This window comes from Cynocephalus volans, chromosome 3 (assembly GCF_027409185.1).
Source record: "Cynocephalus volans isolate mCynVol1 chromosome 3, mCynVol1.pri, whole genome shotgun sequence".
Taxonomy (NCBI): domain Eukaryota; kingdom Metazoa; phylum Chordata; class Mammalia; order Dermoptera; family Cynocephalidae; genus Cynocephalus; species Cynocephalus volans.
The window spans coordinates 50215271-50235912 of record NC_084462.1 but is presented as its reverse complement, the minus strand read 5'-3'; the positions used below and the strand labels follow the sequence as shown (position 1 = coordinate 50235912).

The window sequence follows — 20642 nt, the reverse complement described above, 5'->3', positions numbered from 1 at the left end:
TGAGCTAACTGGCCATCCCTAGATACGGATCTAAACCCGTAGCCTTGGTGTTATCAGCACCACACTCTCCCAAGTGAGCCACGGGCTGGCCCCTCAAGAAAAGATTTTTCTGCCTTTGAGGAAATCTAGTGAAGTGGTAGCTATAAAATATTGGAGTTAGCAGCCAGAGTTACTAAGCTCTGTGCCAGGCTCTCACCCATCCTGGAATCCCTGCCATCTAGTATGGCTATCAGCCTGTGGTTCTTGCCCGCCAGGAGCCCATAATTTAATAAGACTCAAAGCCTTTTGCAGTTGTCCCCACTTCACAACTATACAATACCACTAGTGATGTGATGAGCCAAGGTTTTAAATTAATTAGAGCAGGTACAGGAAGAACTAAAGAGGTCTTACCTATATTTCCTAATTTTAGGACTTGGCTATATTTTAACCTCGTAGCAGCTTTGGTTCCCTAGGCTGATGACATGCTTTGTTTGGACTGCATCTTGAATTTAAAGTGGGAAAATTTCATATATACATCTCAATGATCTGTTTTCTTTTTGGAAGATCTGGTAACAGCAGGCTGCATTAGCAGAGCAGGTATAGCCGAGTAGCGGCCATCCCCACTGTCTCCTCTACCCATCACCCTACCCTTCTAAATTGTCTGGTCTGGCTCCAGTGGGCATTTGCCCTGCATTCCTTTGTGTAGGTCTGTATTTCTGTCTGGTATCATTTTTCTTCTGCCTGAAGGACTTTTTAGTGTGGGCGTACTGGTGATAAATTCTTTCAGAGTTTATATGTATGTCCGAAAGAGTATTTTGCCTTCACTTTTGAAAGATATTTTTTCTTTCAAAAGTATAAATTTTCTTTCGTTTTTTTTTTTTTTTTTTTTTTTTTTTTTTTTTTTCGTGACCGGCACTCAGCCAGTGAGTGCACTGGTCATTCCTATATAGGATCCGAACCCGCGGCGGGAGCGTCGCCGCGCTACCAGCGCAGCACGCTACCGAGTGCGCCACGGGCTCGGCCCTTAAATTTTCTTTCAAAGGTATAAATTTCTAGATTGACAATTCTTTCCAGTACTTTAAAGATGTGGCTGTACCATCTCCTTGCATTGTTTCTGATGAAAAATCTGTCATTCTTATCTTTCTTCCTTTTTACATAATGCTGCTTTTTTTTTTTTTTTTTTTTTTAAATCACTGATTATGATGTGCTTGGTGTGTTTTTCCTTGTTTTTCTTGTGCTTGGGAGTTATTGAGTTTCTTGGATCTGTGGGTTTATTTTTTCCATAAAATTTGGGAATTTTTACAATATCCTTCAAATATTTTTTCTGTTCCCCTTTTCTCTCTTCTCCTTTGGAGTTTCCAGTCACACCTTTATTAGCTTGCTTCAAGTTGTCTCACATCTCACTCATGTTTTGTTAATTTTTTAAAATTATATTTTCTCTCTATTTCATTTTTCTTTTCAGTTTCTATTGCTATGTTTTCAAGTTCATTAATGTATTTTTTTCAATGTCTAGTCTCTTGTGAGGCCCATCTAGTATATTTTGCATTTCATATATTGTAGTTTTACTTCTAAAAGTTGTATTTGGGTCTTCTTCTTTTTTTTAATCTTTCATGTCTCTATTTAACCTTTTGAAATCTGAGCTATAGTTGTAAAAATGGTTTTAATGTCCTTATCTGCTAATTCTATATTTTGGGTTAGTTTCAGTTGGTTAATTTATCTCATTTGGGGTCTCATTTTCCTGGTGCTTTTCATGCCTGGTAATTTTTGATTAGATGCCAGATATAAAATTTACCTTGTTGAACACTGGATACTTTTTATTCCTGTAAATATTATGTTGCTTTGTTATGAGATGCAGGTTACTTAGAAGCAGTTTGATTCTCTCAGATCTTGTTAAGAATTGTTAGGCAGAAATGAAGTAGTGCTTAGTCAAGGGCTAATTATTCCCGGAAGGCAAAGACCTTCATTGCACTCTACCCAATGCCCTGTGAATCTGGAGGGTTTTTGATTTGGCTGGTAAGAACAGGTACTACTGTGATTCTCTGTGAACACAGGATACCATTACCTCTAATCCTTCTGGGTGGTTCTTTCCCTGGCCTTAGGTAGTTTCCTCACATACTCTGAACAATATCCAATTGGATAGTTGAGGGGAATCCTCTGTGGATCTTCAAGTTTCTTTCTCTGTGTAGAATTCTCTTGTCTTGCACTACATCCTTTGAACTCTGGCTGCCTTGGGTCCCCCCAGACTCTGAACTTGGAGTCTGTTGACCTTTTCCTGGGTTTCCTCCTTCCTGTGTTACAGCCTGGAAACTCTCACAGTAGTGAACAGGGGCAGTTAGAAGGCACATCTCATTAGTGTCCATCCCTCTAGGATCACTATTCTTCATTGCCTGATGTCTGGTGTCTTGTGTCTTGAAAACCACTGTTGTATATATTTTGTCCATTTCTGGTTGTTTCAGATGGGAGGGTAAATCTCTAGTGCCTATTACTCCGTCTTGACTGGGATGTGAAGTTGCCTTATTTTTCCTCTCTCTTTCTCTTATTTATTGAGGTGCAATTCACATTATGTAAATGAACCATTGTAAAGTGAACAATTCAGTGGCATTAATACTTTCACAGGGTTGTGCAGCTACCACTTCTATCTAATTCTAAAACACTTTCATCACCCCAAAGAAAACCCTGTAATCGTTAAGCAGTCATTTCCTATTCTTCTCTCTCCCCAGCCTCTGGCAACTACCAATCTGCATTCTGGCTCTATGGGTTTACTTATTCTGGACATTTCATGCAGAAGGAATCATACAATCTGTGACTTTTTGTGTCTGGTGTCTTTCACGTAGCATAATGTTTTCAAGGTTCATACATGCTGTAGCATGTATCAGTATTTCATTCTATTTTATGGCTGAATAATATTCCATTGTAGATATACAACATTTTGTTTTTATCCATTCATTTGTTGATGGACATTTGAGTTGTTTCCATCTTTCGGCTTTTGTAAATAATGTTGCAATGAATATTAGTGTACATGTATTTGTTTGGATACCTGTTTTCAGTTCTTTTGGATATATACCTAGAAGTGGAACTGTTTTATTTGATAATTCTTTAACTTTGTAGGAACCACCAAATTGTTACTCACAGTAGCTGAACCATTTTACATTCCTACCAGCAGTGTATGAAAGTTGTAATTTTTCCACATCTTTGTCAACACTTATTTTCTGCTTTTATTTTTATTTTTTTAAATATAGCTATCCTAATGTGTGTGTATAGTGGTCTCATTGTGAGTTTGATTTGCATTTCCCTAGTGATTAATGATGTTGAGCATGTTTTCAGGTGCTTAGTGGCCATTTGTATATTTTCTTTGAAGAAATACCTATTCAAGCCCTTTTCCTATTTTTGAATTGGGTTGTTTATCTTTTTGTGGTTGAGTTATAGCAGTTCGCTTTTAATAATATAACAAGCAGTTTGCCATGCACGGTCTGAACTATGGATTTTAATACTCTTCACATTGAGTCCATTTTTAAAATAATTTTATTAACCTTTCACTTAACTATTGAGTAATTTAGGTTGATTGTAGCTTTTGCTGTTACCAGTAACTTACAGAATAATTTCTGTGGTTCTTTTTCTCCTGTGCTGGGTCAAGGAATATGAAAGTGTAGATCTTGTCAACTTTTTCCTGAAGGGTGTATGGGTTTATGAAGCTATCAGTGATTCTTCAAGTGTGTACTTGTATACAGGCTTGATGAGGCTTATGTCATTTAATAAGATGTGCCTTTCCAATAGGTATTAAATGACTCTTGTTATTACTTTAGTTTTCTTGTTTTGATTCCTAGTAATGTAATTTGTCTTTAAGTCCCTTGGAAGTGTCCTTGAGCCTGAGTGTGTGAGGAAGAGCCAATGGATGATGAGGGGATGGGAGTCTAGCTTTGGTCTTTCATCTAATCCTTGCACCTCTGTTTCAGGCACCATCATGACTCCAAGCGGAGGAGGTCTGATGACTTTAGGCCTCAAAATTACCACCAGCAGGATTTCCGACGAATGTCTGATCATCGACCTCCTATGGGATACCATGGCCAGGGACCCTCAGACCATTACCGCTCTTTCCACACAGACAAATTGGGGGAATATAAACAGCCCCTACCCCCATTGCACCCTGCAGTCTCAGATCCTCGCTCACCCCCTTCTCAGAAATCTCCGCACGATTCCAAGTCACCCCTGGATCATAGGTCTCCTTTGGAGAGATCATTAGAACAGAAAAACAACCCAGATTATAACTGGAATGTTCGGAAAACATAAAGGACAGCTTGGAAAGGGGAGAGCAGGAGTCATCAAGCACGTGGATATTTTTGGTCTGATCCAACAGTAGCCAGGTATCTAGACCAGTAAGTGGAATTTCTGGACATGCTGCTGCTGTCACCTCACCGGCTGAGGGAGCACTTCAAGGAGCCAGGGGGCCTTTTGTTCAGTCCAGCTTTGATTCGGGTTACCACTCTTGCACTTTGGCACCCCATATTCCAGCCTAGTTCTGGCCTCCCACTTTGATAGGTGCTAGGAGGAGGAGGTTACTTTTTGTGTACCAGCTTCATTGGGCTGTGTTTCCCCAGTGAAGGAATAGAGGATCTTGAGAGTCATGAATGTTTTATTGCCAGGGCCCATGTTCCCTGGACCTTGGTGTCGTGGTCAGGGGAAGGAATTGGTGCATGAAGGCTTCTGGGACCTGATGGACAGTGGGATTTGGTTCCCTGTGACATGACGGATGCTGCTGACAGGGAGTGGGGACAAGAGGGTGGGGTCTCACATCATAGGACTTGAATGGGGTTGCTGATGCACCCCTTAAATGCATTCTTGGGAGAAGTGATACACTCAGCCTCAATATGTGAAACCTGTGGGATGGGGATGGGGAGGGGTGGGGGATGAAGAGAGAGGGAAACAACTTCCACAGTAGTCCTCTTCCCTACCAACACTAATTTTTCCCACACTGTCTTTGTACATTTCTAAGATTTAGTCTCCAGAGTAGGCTTTCTTTTCCCCCTGTCCCAGGGAAAGTAGGGTCCCTCTGGCTGACTTTTGAGTACTGTGAGTTAGGCAACATTGACATCAGCGTGGCTCTTACTTGATTGGGGAGTGGGCTGAGTGAGTGTACAGGGTGGGGGGTAGGGTGGGTGGTCTTGTGGCCAGGGAATCGGAATCCCTGGTGGATTTGATTCCTTTGGTGAGAAGGAAATGACAGGTCCTAGAGAGGGGGAAGCAAGGTAGGCCTGCTGACCACCTTGTTGCTGGAAGGCTAGTGCTGGCAGTGAACAGGTTTTCTAATGTGGGTGTCTGGTAGTGCCAGCAAGTGGGGGAAGCTTTCAGTATTGGAGTAGGTCAACATTTGCAACTGTGTTTTAGTTCCCTTCGCACAGCTTGAAGTGGTAGGTTATACAGAATCATACATCTCCTGACGTGTGTGGTGATCAGGTGAAAATAAGTCACCTGTGGTGAACGAGTTTCCACTGCTAGTTGGAGATTACTAGAATTGAACTCAGTTTCTTTTGTAATAAGATCAAGTAAAGTATAAACCTAAGTTAAATTTTTCCCAAAATAGGAAGCATCCAAGGACAGAGAGTGACTGGACTATAGACAGAGTCACACTAGAGCTGAATTGGGTCAGGGCTGGGAGGCAAGTTGGTTGTATCAATTAAGCAGGCCCCTTCCAATTTACTGATGCTGGGGCCTTCAGTTTTTTTCATTCTCAGTATAGCTTGCCAGTATTGTTAGAGTGTCCAGAGGCCTTTCTAGATGGAGACAGAATAACTGACGTGATCATGGGGTGTGCCTGTAAGTGTCCAGGCTCAGAGCTGGTGAGAACCCTTCTGTTGGACATGGGCAGGGTTGAACTCCCTGAACTAACCTGTGGGGACTTCATGAAATCACTATCATGTACTTGCTGGTGGTCTGGGCAGCACCATTAATGCCTTTTCCCAGACATGCCCTAGTTGCACTGCCGAGGGAAGCAGGAAGTGGCTGTGGAGGGCTGTGGTGCCTTGCTGCATAAAGTTCTGTGGGGCTGACTGGGGCTGAGTTTCCAGGTTAGGGTCTGGGTCCTCGCAGCTTGTGTGGGGAGCTCAGTGGGCCCATGTCCTCCTTACTTAACTCCTTATGATACCTGGGGTTGTTTGCCCTGGCCTTGTACCATGCATGCCCTGGAGCAAAGTCGCAAGGGAGCCATCCTGGCCCCGCCCCCCCATCCTCCCAGAGGGCCTGCTGTGACTGCTCAGTGGAAAAGGAGGGCCACACGGTGATAAGGAAACCACAGATGGAGGTTCTTGCTGATAATATTGAAACTATCCTGTGTTTGCCTGCCCAAGCCAAAAGGGAAGGTTAGGTTGGCTTGCCTGGCCCTTGAGTGACAGGACGTGGAGGTGGGAAGGGGGTGAGCCCCTGCGGGAAGTTGGATCGTGTCCTCCAGGAGTGAGAGGAGGGTCAGAGGCGTCATTGGAGGCTCTGCATTTTCATCGTCATCAAGGTTTTCTCTCAAGTTGTTGGTAGGAGATGTGAGTTATTCCCAAACATGTCTCATTATGTAGAAAAAGGAACTTCCTTTTGTTCAGATTCAGGACTCTGAGTGCCATATGATGTAGCAAAAGGCAATATTGGCCAGATCAGTGTTACATTGATTCTAAAATTGCAGTATCCCCATTAAACATCTATTTTAGGTATAGAGGTATGTTTGAAGAGGATGTTGGGAGAAAGACATTTCCTCATTGATTTAAATCAGTATGAATATTGTATGCTTAAATCAAAAACAAATTTGCACAGGTAGAAATTCTCTCACTTGTGAATGGGAGAAGCTGCCCCAGAAATCTGTGAGGATGGTATTTATTCCCTGGATCCTGGCTTTGAAAGACCTCATTGTTGGTAGAAATAGGAGGGATTGAGGAAGAGGGAGACAGCATCACCTAGAATCTGAACCTGGATTGAGAAGGACAGGTGAGCCCCATTCCTCACTGTGGTCTTTCAGAGCTGGGCTTGGGTGAGGCAGCCAGGCTCTCACAGAGCCCAGTCTGAGGGCACTTTGGCTTGCTCTCCTTTTAGTCATTCCTTAAGCCCTTCGAAGGGAGCCCGAACACTTCTACACCGTGCTGCAGACATTCTAGCCTGATGGATCTGAAAGTTGCGTCAGGCCTCCCAGTGCAAACGTGATTCACTTAGGAACTCACTCAATGACACTGAAGTCCTACAGACCAAAATCCACTTGTCAGCAGGAGTGGGGGCCCAGGCCCAGCACCAGTGGTCTTCTGGCTTGTTCGAGGGCTGCTGTGTTGGGTGAGGAGAGCCATGCTAAGGGTCCAGGCTGCTTTAGTCCATCTGTGCCCCACTCATCTGGGGACAGGTGGTTTTTCTTTATTGTAAAATTGTGGACTTTTAAAACCTGTTGACTAAACAGTAATTATTTATATTTGTGAAAAATACCACTGTCCTAGTGATTTCTGATGTAAATAATGTTTATATAGTATGTATTAAATTTTCCTACATTGTAAAAACTGCTGTACTTTTGATTCTTGTATATTAAAAAGTGTTACTAAGGATTTTTAGAATTGGGCTAACACATTGCTTTGCATTTTGGTGTGAGCTATGTGACTGGAGTTATACCTCCTTGTCTCTCTTTCATGTTGGTTGCTGGGTCACATCCAGATTTTTTGACAGCTTGTGAGATGGAATCTTTTAAAGTAGCATTTTTCCCCCTTCCCAACACCAGTTGTGTTACTGGGTCCAGGCCTTGACACCACAGGTTTCTAAGATTTTAAATTCCTGAGCAGCCATTGCTGAGGTTAACAGTTGCCCCCGCACTTGGTAAGGTGCCCTGGAGTTTCTGGAATCTGTGGCTGTGCAGGACTGCCCTTCCTTTCCCCATTGTCAGTCCTGCTGGGGAGGATCCTGGGGAGACCTGCAGGGTGCACCCCCTCTATCCAGAAGGAAATAAAAACACCGTGTCTGTGTCTGCCAGTCTGTAGCTCTGCGGGTAATTTAACAGTTGGGTTATATATTCTTGAAGGGGGGGGGGGAGAAGCATTTTATAATGGAAACACTGACACAAATGTTAACTCTAGCAATTTGGCACAGGGGCAGGCCCAGCCCCTGCGTGACCCAGACAGAGGAAGGGTGGCAGAGCCTGTGGGTGGAGATCCCTGGTCGAACAGGAGTTGGAGAGGTTTGCCCGGACCCAAGGGTTTTTACTAACATTCAGGTAACTTTGAAACCCAACTCAAATCTTTGTGAAGCACTTAATTCTTGGTACCAAATAAGGCCATGTGTCCATTCAGCTGAAGACTAACTCCTGTGACTCCTGTCCCTTAACCCAAGGACTTGGATGCAGGGGCCTTGCTCAGTCCTGGCCTGCGCAGGAAGGGCAGGCTGGGACTTTTAGTGCACGTAGTTCCTGAGTGAACACCAGCTCAGGGCTCTTCCTGCCTGTAAAGAAACTGGACTCGCAATCGTGTTGTGATCGTGTTGCAACTCACGGCCCAGCTGGAACAACTTGAGGAAACTTTAAGAACAAGCACTGAAATAATCAGCTTACGATTTACAATAGCAGCAAGGCTTTGAAACGGACTGTGCCAAGACGCCTGCCTTTTACTGGAAGCAGAGGGCCCAGGGCTCCTGCCTCCTCCCTCCTCCCTGGCAGGGCCTCCCCGTGCCTGGCATCACAGCAAACCCTCCTCAATTAGCGCCAACAGAAAGGTCACTTATTGAAACCCAAGTCGCTGCAGTTTGCCAGACCAGAGTCTGGGATCCAGATCCCAACCTGTGTTTCTTAAAGGAGCAGGACTAGCTTTGACATAGAGGCTTTGTCTTAACTAAAGACCCCACACCAGCCCTTTCCATCCCATCTTAAGGTTGGAATCCCACAGCCTTCCTTCCTCGTGTTCATTCTGTTTTAAGTGGGAAAGAGATGCAGCTGGACTGAATAAAAGCTCTGTCCTGCAGAAACCTGGGTACTGGTGAAGCCTGCCCCCACTGTTGTGGTGGCACTCTCCCCAGGGCTTGATGGCTTGGGGATTTCCTGGTCAGTTCTGTGGCTATGCGATGTGGTGGATGACCAGTGTGATCAGGCCTGGATTTTCATGGGAACGTGGACAAGTTGATGACTTACAGGCTTCTCACCTCAGAGATGGGCAACATGGTGCTCACTTCTCAGGGCTAGCTGCCACATGGAGTGTTAGCACACGTTATCTTTATACTAGTTTCTTTTGTGACCTAAGAGGGGATTGTTGTTACCAAAGCACAGTCCCGCTAACCACAGGCACTGGTGGTGGCCTTCAGGGTTCTGGCGTGTGGAAAGGGGCCTGCAAGAGTCAGTGCGTTGCCCAGTTTGGTTCCTCCTGGTGTGCAGTGGGGCAGATCGCCTTTGCATCTTCATTTGCAAATGAAAGAGGCAGCTCCTTGGGTTAATGTGGTTTTTAAGTGAGGGTGTGCACAGCAGAAAAGGAAAAGGATTGTAACCCTAAGGACCACCCAGAAGAGTTCAGTCCTCAGCTGGGGAGGGGGTGGAGGCTGAAGGGACAGAGCCAGAGGGCTGCTGGGGAGCTTGGGGAAGATCTAGGACAGGACTTGCCCAGCACTGGGTCCCACCCAGCAGCTCTCTTGCCAGAGGAGAAAGGCTTCTGCAAAGCTGTAGCTTGCTCTGGAGGAGACTAAACTGCAGCAGGAAGATCAGCAGGGAGGGACTGAAACCATCTGGGGGAACTCACAGTCTGCTGGGGGAGACACTGTTGGCACCAGGCAGTTACAGGACTGAAGGTTTTCCTTGACCAGGATCTCAAGCTCCTATTGTGGGCCAGCTCTGTTCCAGGTCCTGGAGACCTGCACGGTGAACCAGAAGGATGTGGCCCCTGCCATCTTGGAGCTGATATTCTAGTTGGAGAGGGGTCATTGCTGAGGCAGACCCTAGACAAGCAAACAGTAGGAGGAAAGTCATGTAAGCACCAAGAAGAAAACAGTCAGAGGTAGGCAGACTGGGTGCTGGTAGCTGAGTCCTGGAGGGGGTCAGGGCAGGTGCATGGACCAGCTGGAGGGCGTGGGTTGGGGGTGCACAGACCGGGGTATGAACCCTGGTTCTGTCCCTTACCAGCTGGTGTTCTCAGGTACTTCCTCTAACTCTCTCCAAACCGCACCTACAAAATACAGACACTGATAGTCCCTCACCAGGCTGTGGCAGGGATGAGTGAGGTCCACGAGCAGGAGGGGCTCAGCACCTGTCATGATCATCAGTGGGTGATGTTGGGACATCCGTTAGCTGGAGACCTCTCTTGCTACCCCAGCTGGGCCCTGCATCATTTTGAGATCACCTCCTGGTGTCTGAAGCTGAGACTGAGGGCCTCTGAGTGAATGTGGTTCTAGAACCATCCTGCAGAGGGCAGCAGGTATCCACAAACAGCCTGCCCAGTCCCAGGGGAGGGCTCCGCAGTCATTTACCTGCTCTGGTGGGCCGCTCCCCTTGGCTGCAGAGCCCATGACAGAGCCCCCTGCACACCCCAGGAGACAAGGTGCCACCTTGTCCTTGCAGGAAGTGTGATGGGACGGGGAGGAGGCTGCAGGGAGAGGTGGCCTCACTGGCCTCTGTGAGCAGCCCCGCCTCCACCCTCATGCCAGCCGCTGCACAGGGATGGACAGGTCCTGCTCCGCTGGTCCAGGCTCTCCTCACTGTCACCTTTGTGTGGCAGCCGGAGGGACTGCTCTGAGCCACAAGACCCCTGGTGTCACTCTGCTGTTCCCAGTGACCCTCACCTTAACCCCCAAACTTTCTGGTTTGGGTCCGAGGCCCTCTGCGACCTGCCCCTGCTGGCCGCTCTAATCTTCTCTCTCCCTCTTGAACCCCCTGACTATAGCTAGCCCAAACTGCTCTTGCAGCCCCAGGTATTTGAGGCTGACTGTAGGAAGAGTCTCTTTTCCTTCCTCCATCACCCCCATCTGCCTGCTGAATGCCTGTGCGTCTTCAACCATCAGTTCCAGCCTGATTTCTTCTGAATGGCTTCTCTGGCCCTGCCGTTCCCATCCCAATTCCTGTGGGCCCCTTCCCTGTATGGCCCACAGACACCATCAGAGCCCCTGGAGACTCTGGTGTCCCCACCTGATGGGGGCTCAAGGGACCGGATCATGTTCATCTCTAGCTCTGACTCCTGCCCCCAGCTCATGGAGTGCTGGGGAGGTGTTCACAGGTGAATGCCTAATGCCAGGTCTATTAGGCTCATTCTTCACGGTCCTTATGTGTCCTAGTCCCTGGTTGGACAGTGGCCTTGAGGGCATCTGCTGGGCTTGGAGCCCTGTCTTATGAGGTGTCCAGAGAGGGGGTGTGGGGATAGAGGGGCTGCTACTTTCTCTGCTTTCCTGGGGGCTGAGCAGGATGGGGGCTCCTCCAGAGTTCAGGTCCCTACTCCCAGGCCTCTGGGTGCGGTGGGCAGGGGGCATTATGGGAATATTATTTAAAGCAGTAAGTAGCCAGTTCCGGTTTAGAGCAGCTTCCTAAAGATTCTTTGCTGCTCCTGGAGTTAACTGTTTATCTGCTGGGTTGTGGGAAGGGCCAGAGACCTTCAGGAAACTGAGCTGGAATGGTGATGGGGATTTAGGGGCTTTGGCAAACAGTAAATAGGGCAATTTGCTAACCATCCTGGTATTATTTCAATATTCTAGTGCTTAGAATGGTTGTGTGGGGGCACTTGGGCTTGTAGCCCCTGCTGCCCAGGCTCTGGCCCAGGGGAGCAGGTAAGGAGTAGAAAGTTCTGGGGTGGCAGTGGCAGAGTGGAGAGCTGAGAGCTGAGGCCCAGCAAGGAGACCCAGGGCCCTCGCAGCAGCTGGGCTGAGAGCATGGGCTCTGGAGAGTCAGTTCACCTCTAAGTCAGGCTGCATCCCTCACGCTGTGACCTGGCCCAGGGCCTCGGAGTCTGCACATGTAACCTGGGAAAACAGTGTCACATCCCTGCTGGGAGGAAAGAGCCTGGCATGTGCTTAGCACCATGGAGGGTGAACTATCACTACTGTGGCTGAATACTCAAGGCTGCCTGTCCCAGTAATGCCTGGCCAACACCTGGTGATCTGTCCTGAGGTCCAGCCCACACCTTAGCTCTCCCTACCCCCAGAGAGTCTGGAAATGAAGCCTCTATGGGGCCCCCTCAGGCTCCTTTTGGGGCCACCTCTCGCCACATTGCTCTGGGCTCCCATGGCCCCCAAGTCCCAACCACAGGCCCTCATCTCCTCCACTGAACCCTGTCCCCCGTCACTCTTGAGCTCAGATCTGACAGTGGGTGTGAATACCAGTCAGAGACACTCACTCCCACCCGACATAGACTAGTTCAGTCCTTCCCAAACTCAGGGCTACAAATGTGTAGTGGGGGTGATAGTTCTCAGAGGTCATTGGAGGAATTTTAAAAGTTTTTGTTTTCATGTTAATGAACATCTTTCTAAAAATCAACTTAAGCAAATCCTGGTGCATTTGGAAGGGAGAAAGGAAGTAAGGGACCCAGTGCTTTAGGGTTGTACTGGGGTCAAAGGTTGGACTGGGGGACATGAGCTGATAGGTTTCACAGGGCCTAAGAGTGTACAGCAGAGGGAATGGACTAGTGGCAGGCGGCTGAGCTCCAGGGGCCCTGGGCCCTGGAATCCCTTCTTCCTCGCTTCAAGAGGGCCTGCTTGGTGTCTGCAAAACATCATCCATCACTTTAAATTACTGCTGTTCATTGAGTTTTAATGATTTTGTAGTTTAATTTAGGCTTGATTTAGTAAATGTGTCTTGATTTTATAGGTGAAAGGAACAATAATTACAAAGAGCTTATACCTAGCCCCATGAATAATGAAATTAACTCAAATCAGCCCTGGAGGGCCTGAAGAACTATTGATCCCTAGACAGGGTCTGTGTATCATGAATGTTTGGGAACCCTGAGCTGGTCATGACCTGGACTTGTGTGTAAATGAAGCAGCCTATGGATGGGCCTGTGAGCAGGGGCCACCAACCATCTATCAAGGGTTATTGAGTGTCAGTCTTAGGCCTGTTGCTTTATTATATTTTTTTCATTTAGTTAGTCCTTGTGATAATCCCATGAGGCAGGATTTATCCCTATTTTTCAGTTGAGGATTCTGAGGCCCAGAAATGTTAGGTAACTTGCGTAAGACCACACAGCTGGGAAGTGGTGGAAAAGAAAAAATTATTCATGACACGTGATAAAGCCATAAGGAAGACTTCATTTAGGGGACCATCTGATAGCTGCAGGGACCACTGCAATGGGGTCTTGCAGTGGGGGAGAGAGTCTGGGCTCAACTCTGAATACAGCATGGGCAGGTGGGAATGCACAGCCACAGAGCAGGGTGGGGGTCAGTCGATGGAAAATTACTAAGAGGAATCATCAGGGAGGGGGGATTCTGGCTAAACTAACCAAAGAGAATTCTTGCTAAAGATAGTCCAGGGTTACCAGACATCACCTGGGGTGGTGGCCAATCAGATTTGGAGAGTGGGGGATGCTAGCAAAACTAATTTAGCAGGATTCTTGCTAAAATTGGACAATGCAGAGATAAACACGGATGTCCAAAAGTCGAGGCCCACTTGAAAAGTTGAGGGGAGCCTGAGTGGAGTTTAGTCCAGGACAGAATCTCTGTTAGAACTCAGATTCCATCCCAACTCCACCCGGCTCTTAAGGTCTCTGCCTTTTTCTGCACTGGTATTTTCTCATGAGCTCTCCCCACTGCCCGCGTGTAGCTGAGGACAGTGAGGCTCAGATGAAGCACGTGGCTCAAGGTCAAGTTCAGAGAACCAGTGCGCACGCACAAGGACCAGGGTGTCCCTCCCCTCTGCCACTTTGCATCCCCCCCAACCCTGCTGGAGGAGGGGCCAGTGCGGGCACCACAAAGGTAACTCACCTATGGTACCATCTCTACCTCTACTCACTAGAGGTGAGTCCTATGAGGACGGGCACGTCCATCTCCTGTGACCATGGCTGCGTCCCCAACATCCAGCCCAGTGCCTGATCATCATAGGGCCTCGTTAAATATTTGCTGTAAACAAATGTGTCCCCAAATCTAGACCTCACCAGCCACATTGGGATGGCCTGTGCATGTTTGTGCAAGGAAGGAAAGGAGGGGAGAAAGACTCCTTCCGTTAGAGTAATGCTATCAACACCCTTGGGCACTTGCCTAAGGGATTAATCCCCAGTCATTAGCAAACAAAGAGAAAGATGTGTCCAGTCCAGGGGGCGGTTGCTGGGGTTGTCCTGCTCAACCCTGGGGAGAGGCACCCTGACTTGGCAGACCTGGTCCCTGGTGATCCAGCCCTCAGCCTTGACTTGAGGACCACCCAGGTTCACTCTGCCCACCAAGCCCCTCTGAGAGAGCCTGCCTAGGCTTTGAATGGGAGCAGGGAACAGCCTAGCATGTCTGAGCTGCTCCATGGAGGCTGGCTCTGAGCATTTGGCGGGACATGGAGGGATGAGGCGGTGGGGTGGAAGTGGAGGAGGAGCCACATGTGGTGGGCGTCTGTGGGTCGCCTGGTCTTCCTTCCTGTATTCTTTCTTATCCCCTCCTGCATCAGTCTTCCCAAGCACCGCTGTGGTAGAACCACCACCTGGGTTTTGCAGGGAAGGAAACTAAGTTTCCAGGTCACTCCCCGAGCCAGTGGCAAGGCCATGAACTGAATCGGAATGTTCCGGAAGCTCCACCACATCATCTGCTCTCTGTGGGGACTTGATAATTCTCCCCCAGTGTCCCTGCTGTTCTTACAACTTTCTTTTTTAAAGGTTAGCATCATGCTCTCCGTCAGGATCAGAACTTTAGACCACACATAATTTGGCAGCAGCTGTTAAGCCCAACCTTCGTGAGCCCAGCTGTCGTTTTCCAAGCGAATGGCCTGGGACTGACCCGCTGTGGCCCTGCCAGTCTTCCTACCCACCATGGCTTTGCAATTGGCTTGTTTGGCTATAAATAACACTCTTCCCTTTATTTTGGAAGTTTATTCTATGAGCACTGCCCTCCTCTAAAATTTGCTCTGGGACATTTACATCATTTAAATTAAAAAATTCAAAACAATGTAGCTGCTTGTGCTACCATGCCCCTAAGTAAAATTTTGATTTGAGCATCCCAAACCTGATCTTCCTGTGATCTTCTCAGTCAGCAAATGGCACCGCTGTTTGCCCAGGTGCTCAGATCTCACTGCTGGAGACAACATTGTGGTCTCCCCTCAACCTCTCCTGTTCGCCAAGCCTTGCCAGCTCCACCTTCATATTAAATCCCAAAGCCCATCATTTTGTAACATCTCTGCCACTGTCCTGCTTCAGACTGGCCTTGTGCAGTAGCCCCTGACGGTCCCCAGTCACTGCTCTGTACAGCAGCTGTAGGTTACTTGTTTATCCACTTGTCTCCCCAACGGGAGTGAAAGGCAATCTGTCTGGGTCACTGTTGTAGTCCCCCAGCACAGTGCCAGGTACATACAGTGTAGCTATTGAATGAATAAATGATACACACAATTGCAAAGGGAGGTGACCGCCATTTTTGGCAGCCTCTTTATGCTGTGCCAGGGCTGTGTGCGAGGCAATTTATGAGCCTTAGCTCACTGGATTTCCATAATGACCTTGGGAGGTAGGTATTCATAATTCCATTTTACACATCAGGAATCTAAGGCTCAAAAAATCCAAGGGAGACCACACAGCTAGCGACAGGCAGAGCCAGTTTGGATGCCAAGTCTGCCTGCAGCCTGAGCCCAAATGTCACCCCCTGCTCCACGCTGCTCTCTGGCACCCTCTGACGATCTCCACTCGTGCCTGGCCCTAACAGGTCTCGGCCAAGCATTCTGGTAACCATTTCATCCCACAATGTGCCCCCTTCATCCATCATAAAGGACTCGCATTCAATTGACAGCCTTTGCTGTCCTTACAAATTCTGCTTTGCCAAACCAGAAACCTGAGTTCTTGCCACCGACGGGTGAGCTGGGACGGGTGGGCAGAGGTGCCTCCAGCCTCCACGTGCTGATGTACTCACTTCCTCCGGCCGGCCTCAGCTGGCGGGCAGCGAGGAGTCTCTGCTCCAAACCGAGCCTGTGATGCAAGACAAAGCTGCTTCTCAGGATCATTTAGTGCAAGATGCTGTGTTCCATATTCATGATGAAATGCGAATTTCCATGTTCATGAGGGCAACTAGTAGCACAGTGCTTGGATAAGGATTCCAGCTGGTTAAATTTAGGGTCCTGAAAAAATTCCAAACCAAGAATATTTTCTGGCACGGGCCATATAACATTTTCATCTGATGAACAAGCTTTTTTCCCTTCTGTGTGTTCTGGCTTCTCAGTAATCTGTCCCTACCTCAGTGGTGCCTACCCTTGAGCTGTTTCATCCCTCTTACCACCAAGGGCAAGAGGCCCATCCTTACTGACCGTTCAGCAATTAGGTAAGATGTGTGCATTCCAGTCTGGCTCCTTCTTCCCAAGCCTGACTCCTGGGTTCTCTCTGGGAGTCTGTGTAAGAGCAGGGCTCTAGAAAATTCTCCCCTCCTATTTTTGGCTTTTCTGTTCTGCCTTGGATTGTCGTAAATGCTCACTCTTTGGATTCCTTCCCATGCTAGCCTTTTAGTTCACCTACTCCCAAGCTTCCAGGGTCTAGGTGGCTCTCTTCCCTGTCTGCCCACCCAATCTCTCTTGCTTTGGGATGACAACACTGACACCAACCGTGGACAATCACTGTGTGCCAGGCCCTCTCCTAATTCACAGGAATGAATGCACTGAATCTCCGAACAACCCTGTCATTCAGTAGGTACTCCGCATTTCCCATAGGAAAGAACAGAGGCTCAGACTAGTTCAGTGACTTGCCCAAGGCAACACAGCTGGGAAAGCAGAGAAGCCAGGATATGGCCTGGCTTACCTGTGCTGCTATTCTGCCTCATAGAATTTAGTGCCAAGAGCAGGGACTTCAGGGCAAAACAGACATACGTGTACCATTGCTAAAGAACCCTAGGCAAATCAGTTGATCTAAGTCTCTGTTTCATCATCTGTAAAACGGGCTTGAATTGGTTCCTGACTCACTGGGTGGTTTTTAGGGATGAAATGTGATGACAGCCAGCAGTGACCCTGAGGTGGACAGTGGCCCCTCTGCAGTGCCTGCACTCAGCTGTCTGTGAGGGGGACCAGCCGGGAGAGTAGCAGTGACAATCCCACATGTGGGGCTCCCAGACTGTCAACGGTGGCTGAGATGAAGTCACCCTGGCTCTCAGGCCAGCCTGCCCAACCTTGTCCCAGAGGACATGTCATGACTGTCCCCGTGTCACCAAGCTAGGAAACTTGGACATGTCAAGCCCCAAAGACAGCTCACTGTAAGGAGGAAAAGTAGTTTTAGAGAAAGGGCTGGGGTTACTAAACTGCCCCATCTGCCATATGCATTTACGACGCTTGTGAACACATGTGTGTACGCCCCTCCAAATGTGCTTGCTGCACAGGGACACCCACCACCAAAGTCAACCTTCCACCCTCTAAGAGAACCAAAGTCTCTTCAGAAGACAAACTCCAACATGTTGTCTAAAAGAAAATAACAAAACGAAAAAACCAAACTTTACTTGCATTTAGCCATTAATAAATAATTTACAGTATGTACACGCGGTGACACCCCATACAGGTCGCAGACACATGGACGCAGTGAGGGGTACCCGCTTCCAAGCAGAATGTGATCAAACACAACCAAAGTAAAGTGCTTCAATTTTTACTTCCAACATAGGGGCACCTAAGAACCATTGGGGACAGGGAGGGGCCAAGCCATGCCCCTGCCTGCCTGCAGGGTTTTGGCAGAGGGAGCAGGACCTCTTGGAGGGAGAGGGGAGACGCGCAGTCCACAGCCTCCTAGCCAGTGTATGAGAGGTCCCTGGGGACAGCTGAGGGGCTGCAGTGGATGCTGCAGGTGGGGACGGTGTGGGGACGCAGGGATACTGGCAGGGGTGTCCTCCAGGATCTGGCTGCACCTTCGAGAGCAGAGCCCAGCCCTGTGTCGGTCCCTGGGGGTCTCTGAAACAGCAGCAGAAGTGGGCATCCTTGGAGGGGCACCCTGGGCTGAAATGAGGCGGGAGCCAGGGCTCCCAGTGGCAAGTTGCTCCTGGCTGTGTGAGCACAGGGCTTAAGGGAAGGGATTAGAGGGGGGAGACCCTGCCAGGACTGTGAATCTGTCTAGATTCTGCCTCTTTCCCCAAAATCCAGGTGGGCAGGGTGGGGAATGGGGCTGCTGACCAGCGGCTGGGGGCCCTGGTGGCAGGTGAGGAGAAAGAGGATCAGGGCAGGCCAGCTGGCCCTATCCACTGGGTCTCCTGCCCACGCCCTGGGGCCCAAACTCTTCTGCCCAGGGGCTCCTGTGTCTACTCAAGGGGAAGGAACAGAAGTCAAGGGATCTCTTCTCTGTTTAGACATTTATAACCAAGCACTTCAACTTTCTAAGAACAGTGGGAATGGGCGGGGCCAGAGAAGGGCATCTGAGCCTGTGAGTGGCTTCACTCAGATCACGTGCCAACACACATCATCCCTCCAACTGCAGAGCTCTTAGGCAGGTGCCACAGCAGCAGACGCACACAGTGGTCTCCCAGGTAAGAAGGCACCAGGAAGGTACAACCTATTGACCAAAGGGTTCCATCAGCTTGCTGAAGATGCCACGCAGAGCCCTGAGGGTGTCCTGCCGTGAAGGAGACCCTGCCTGGGACTCAAGCTTCATTCATCGGCCTGGCTGGGAGTCCCGCTGGCTGAGCGCGTGCGAGTGTGCTCGTGTAAGAGTGTGTGTGTGCAGTGGGCACAGGCGGCCCCACGAATTAGCATGTAGCAGCCAGGCCTGTTTCAGTGCATTGGAAGGGGGTGCAAGGAGCTGACTCAGATAGTCCCAGTGTCTCTCTGGCAGGGGTTGGGATGGGGGCTTCAGCCTGAGGGGCTCTTTTGCACATTCACACTGCGGGGGCGGGGCAGAGGGGAGCTGCTCTCCCTCTCACACAGCTCTACTGTCACAAACATCACAGCACCAGTCACCACAACCTTGTCACGTGTACTAGAGGGAGCAGGGGCCGCCCCACCCCCAAGCCCGTGCCAGCAGACAACCCAAGGCGGCTCTGAGGGAACCGTCCCCGGGGCTGCCCCTGCTCTTGAGTGCTGCAGAGGTGGCTGGGCCACAGGGGACGCGCCAGCCGATCTGCATTCCCAGGCCTCAGACAGAGACACTGCAGGTTCGGGGGCAGAGCTCGCGCCCCCCTCTGCGTCCCACATGGCAGCTATCTACCAGAACACAGGGAGCAGGGTGAGGAGCAGGATGAGGGTGCTGAGCAGGGGCTGGGGGGCTGGGGGCAGCCCTGCAGCAGCCGCCCTGCCCGGCAGCTCCCGAGTCCTCTCATACAGGTGCAGTTTGTCCTTGTTGGAGTGCAGCATCTTGACGTCCTCCAAGGCGTAGTAGGCGGCCAGTGTGAAGTTCACGTCGCCTGTGGTGAGGAGGTCGAAAATGCAGGCTTGGTAGTACAGGTCTTCCACGGGCAGCTTCTCCTTACACTTGGCCACGGCTGTCTCGTACGGGAAGCTCTCAGGAGCTGCAGGTGCGGGGCCGGCCGCTGCCGGCCTGCGGGTGCCGGGATCCTCAGCGTTGGCATGGAAGGCCTGGAAGTCGATCTGCTGGTTGAGGGGGCAGCCCCGCAGGCAGAGGTAGAGGCCCTGGCTGTCCCGGTCCTCCACGGCATTGACCACCTCCTCGGGCATGCGGACTGCAAAGGTCAGGTAGCGGCCCACCTGGCGCACGACAATGGTGGTGCCAATGTACTTGGCCTGGATCTCCACGTGCTGGCCTGACACTTTCTCAGTGATCTTCAGGCTGTTGGCCCCATGCTTGTCCCCACCATTCTTGGATCCATCAGCAAAAGCAGCAGGGAGCTCATCCATCTCTGCCTGGTACACCTTCTGGTCTACGCACTCCTGGAAGTTCTTGAAGATGATGGTGAGCTGCCGGACAAGGGGGCGGAGGACAGCGGGTTAGGTGTGGAGAGAGAAGGCCCAGCCCTCACTTAAGATGCTCTGGACTGAGAGGAGCCCCAGGATGCCCCAGACTCTCCCTTCCCCTGGTTGGTCTTGCCTTAATATGTTTCTTTAAAACAACTTTCCCTTTTTACCTAAAAAAAATTACTCAGAAAAATTTTAGGTCGCCACCTTAAATAGAAAAGCAGCTCATTTATTATACAGAAAGATGAACCATAAAAATAAAAGCATCGCTAAATAAAGACAAAAGGTCATTAGTCCACTGTGGTAGGTTGAGTAATAGCTCTCAAAAATATCAGGCCTTATTCCCCGAAACCTGTGAGTGACAATTTGTATATCAAAAGGGACTTTGCAGATGTGATTACGTTAAGGATATGTGATGACAAAATTACCCTGATTACCTGGGTGGGCGCTACATGGAATCACAAGTATCTTCATAAAGTGGAGGCAGAGGGAGACTTGACTACAGAGACAGAAGGAGAAGGTGAAGTGACCACAGAGGTAGAGACTGGAGTGATGTGGTCACAAGCCAAGGGGTGCAGCAGCCACTGGAAGAGTCCCCTGGAGCCTCAAGAAGAACCAGCCCTGTTAATGGCCTTGGTTTTAGCCCCACGAGACTTATTTTGGATGTCTGCCCTCCAGAATTATAAGAGAATAAACTTGTGTTGGTTTAAACCACTTA

General features: G+C 49.2%; 2 protein-coding genes across 2 annotated transcripts in view; one reads left to right on the top strand and one right to left on the bottom strand.

Moving 5' to 3' along the window:
- Window positions 1–4865, top strand: part of CHD2 (chromodomain helicase DNA binding protein 2) — a 121765-nt gene extending 116900 nt beyond the window's left edge. The window contains exon 39 of the mRNA XM_063089056.1: window positions 3933–4865. Within this exon, the coding sequence (XP_062945126.1) occupies window positions 3933–4266 (334 nt within the window). The 3' untranslated portion in view covers window positions 4267–4865. The remainder of the gene's footprint in view (window positions 1–3932) is intronic.
- A 12682-nt stretch (window positions 4866–17547) lies between these two features.
- RGMA (repulsive guidance molecule BMP co-receptor a) overlaps window positions 17548–20642 on the bottom strand; it is a 40751-nt gene continuing 37656 nt past the window's right edge. Inside the window, exon 4 of the mRNA XM_063090419.1 lies at window positions 17548–19927. Coding sequence (XP_062946489.1) covers window positions 19217–19927 — 711 coding nt within the window. The 3' untranslated portion in view covers window positions 17548–19216. The remainder of the gene's footprint in view (window positions 19928–20642) is intronic.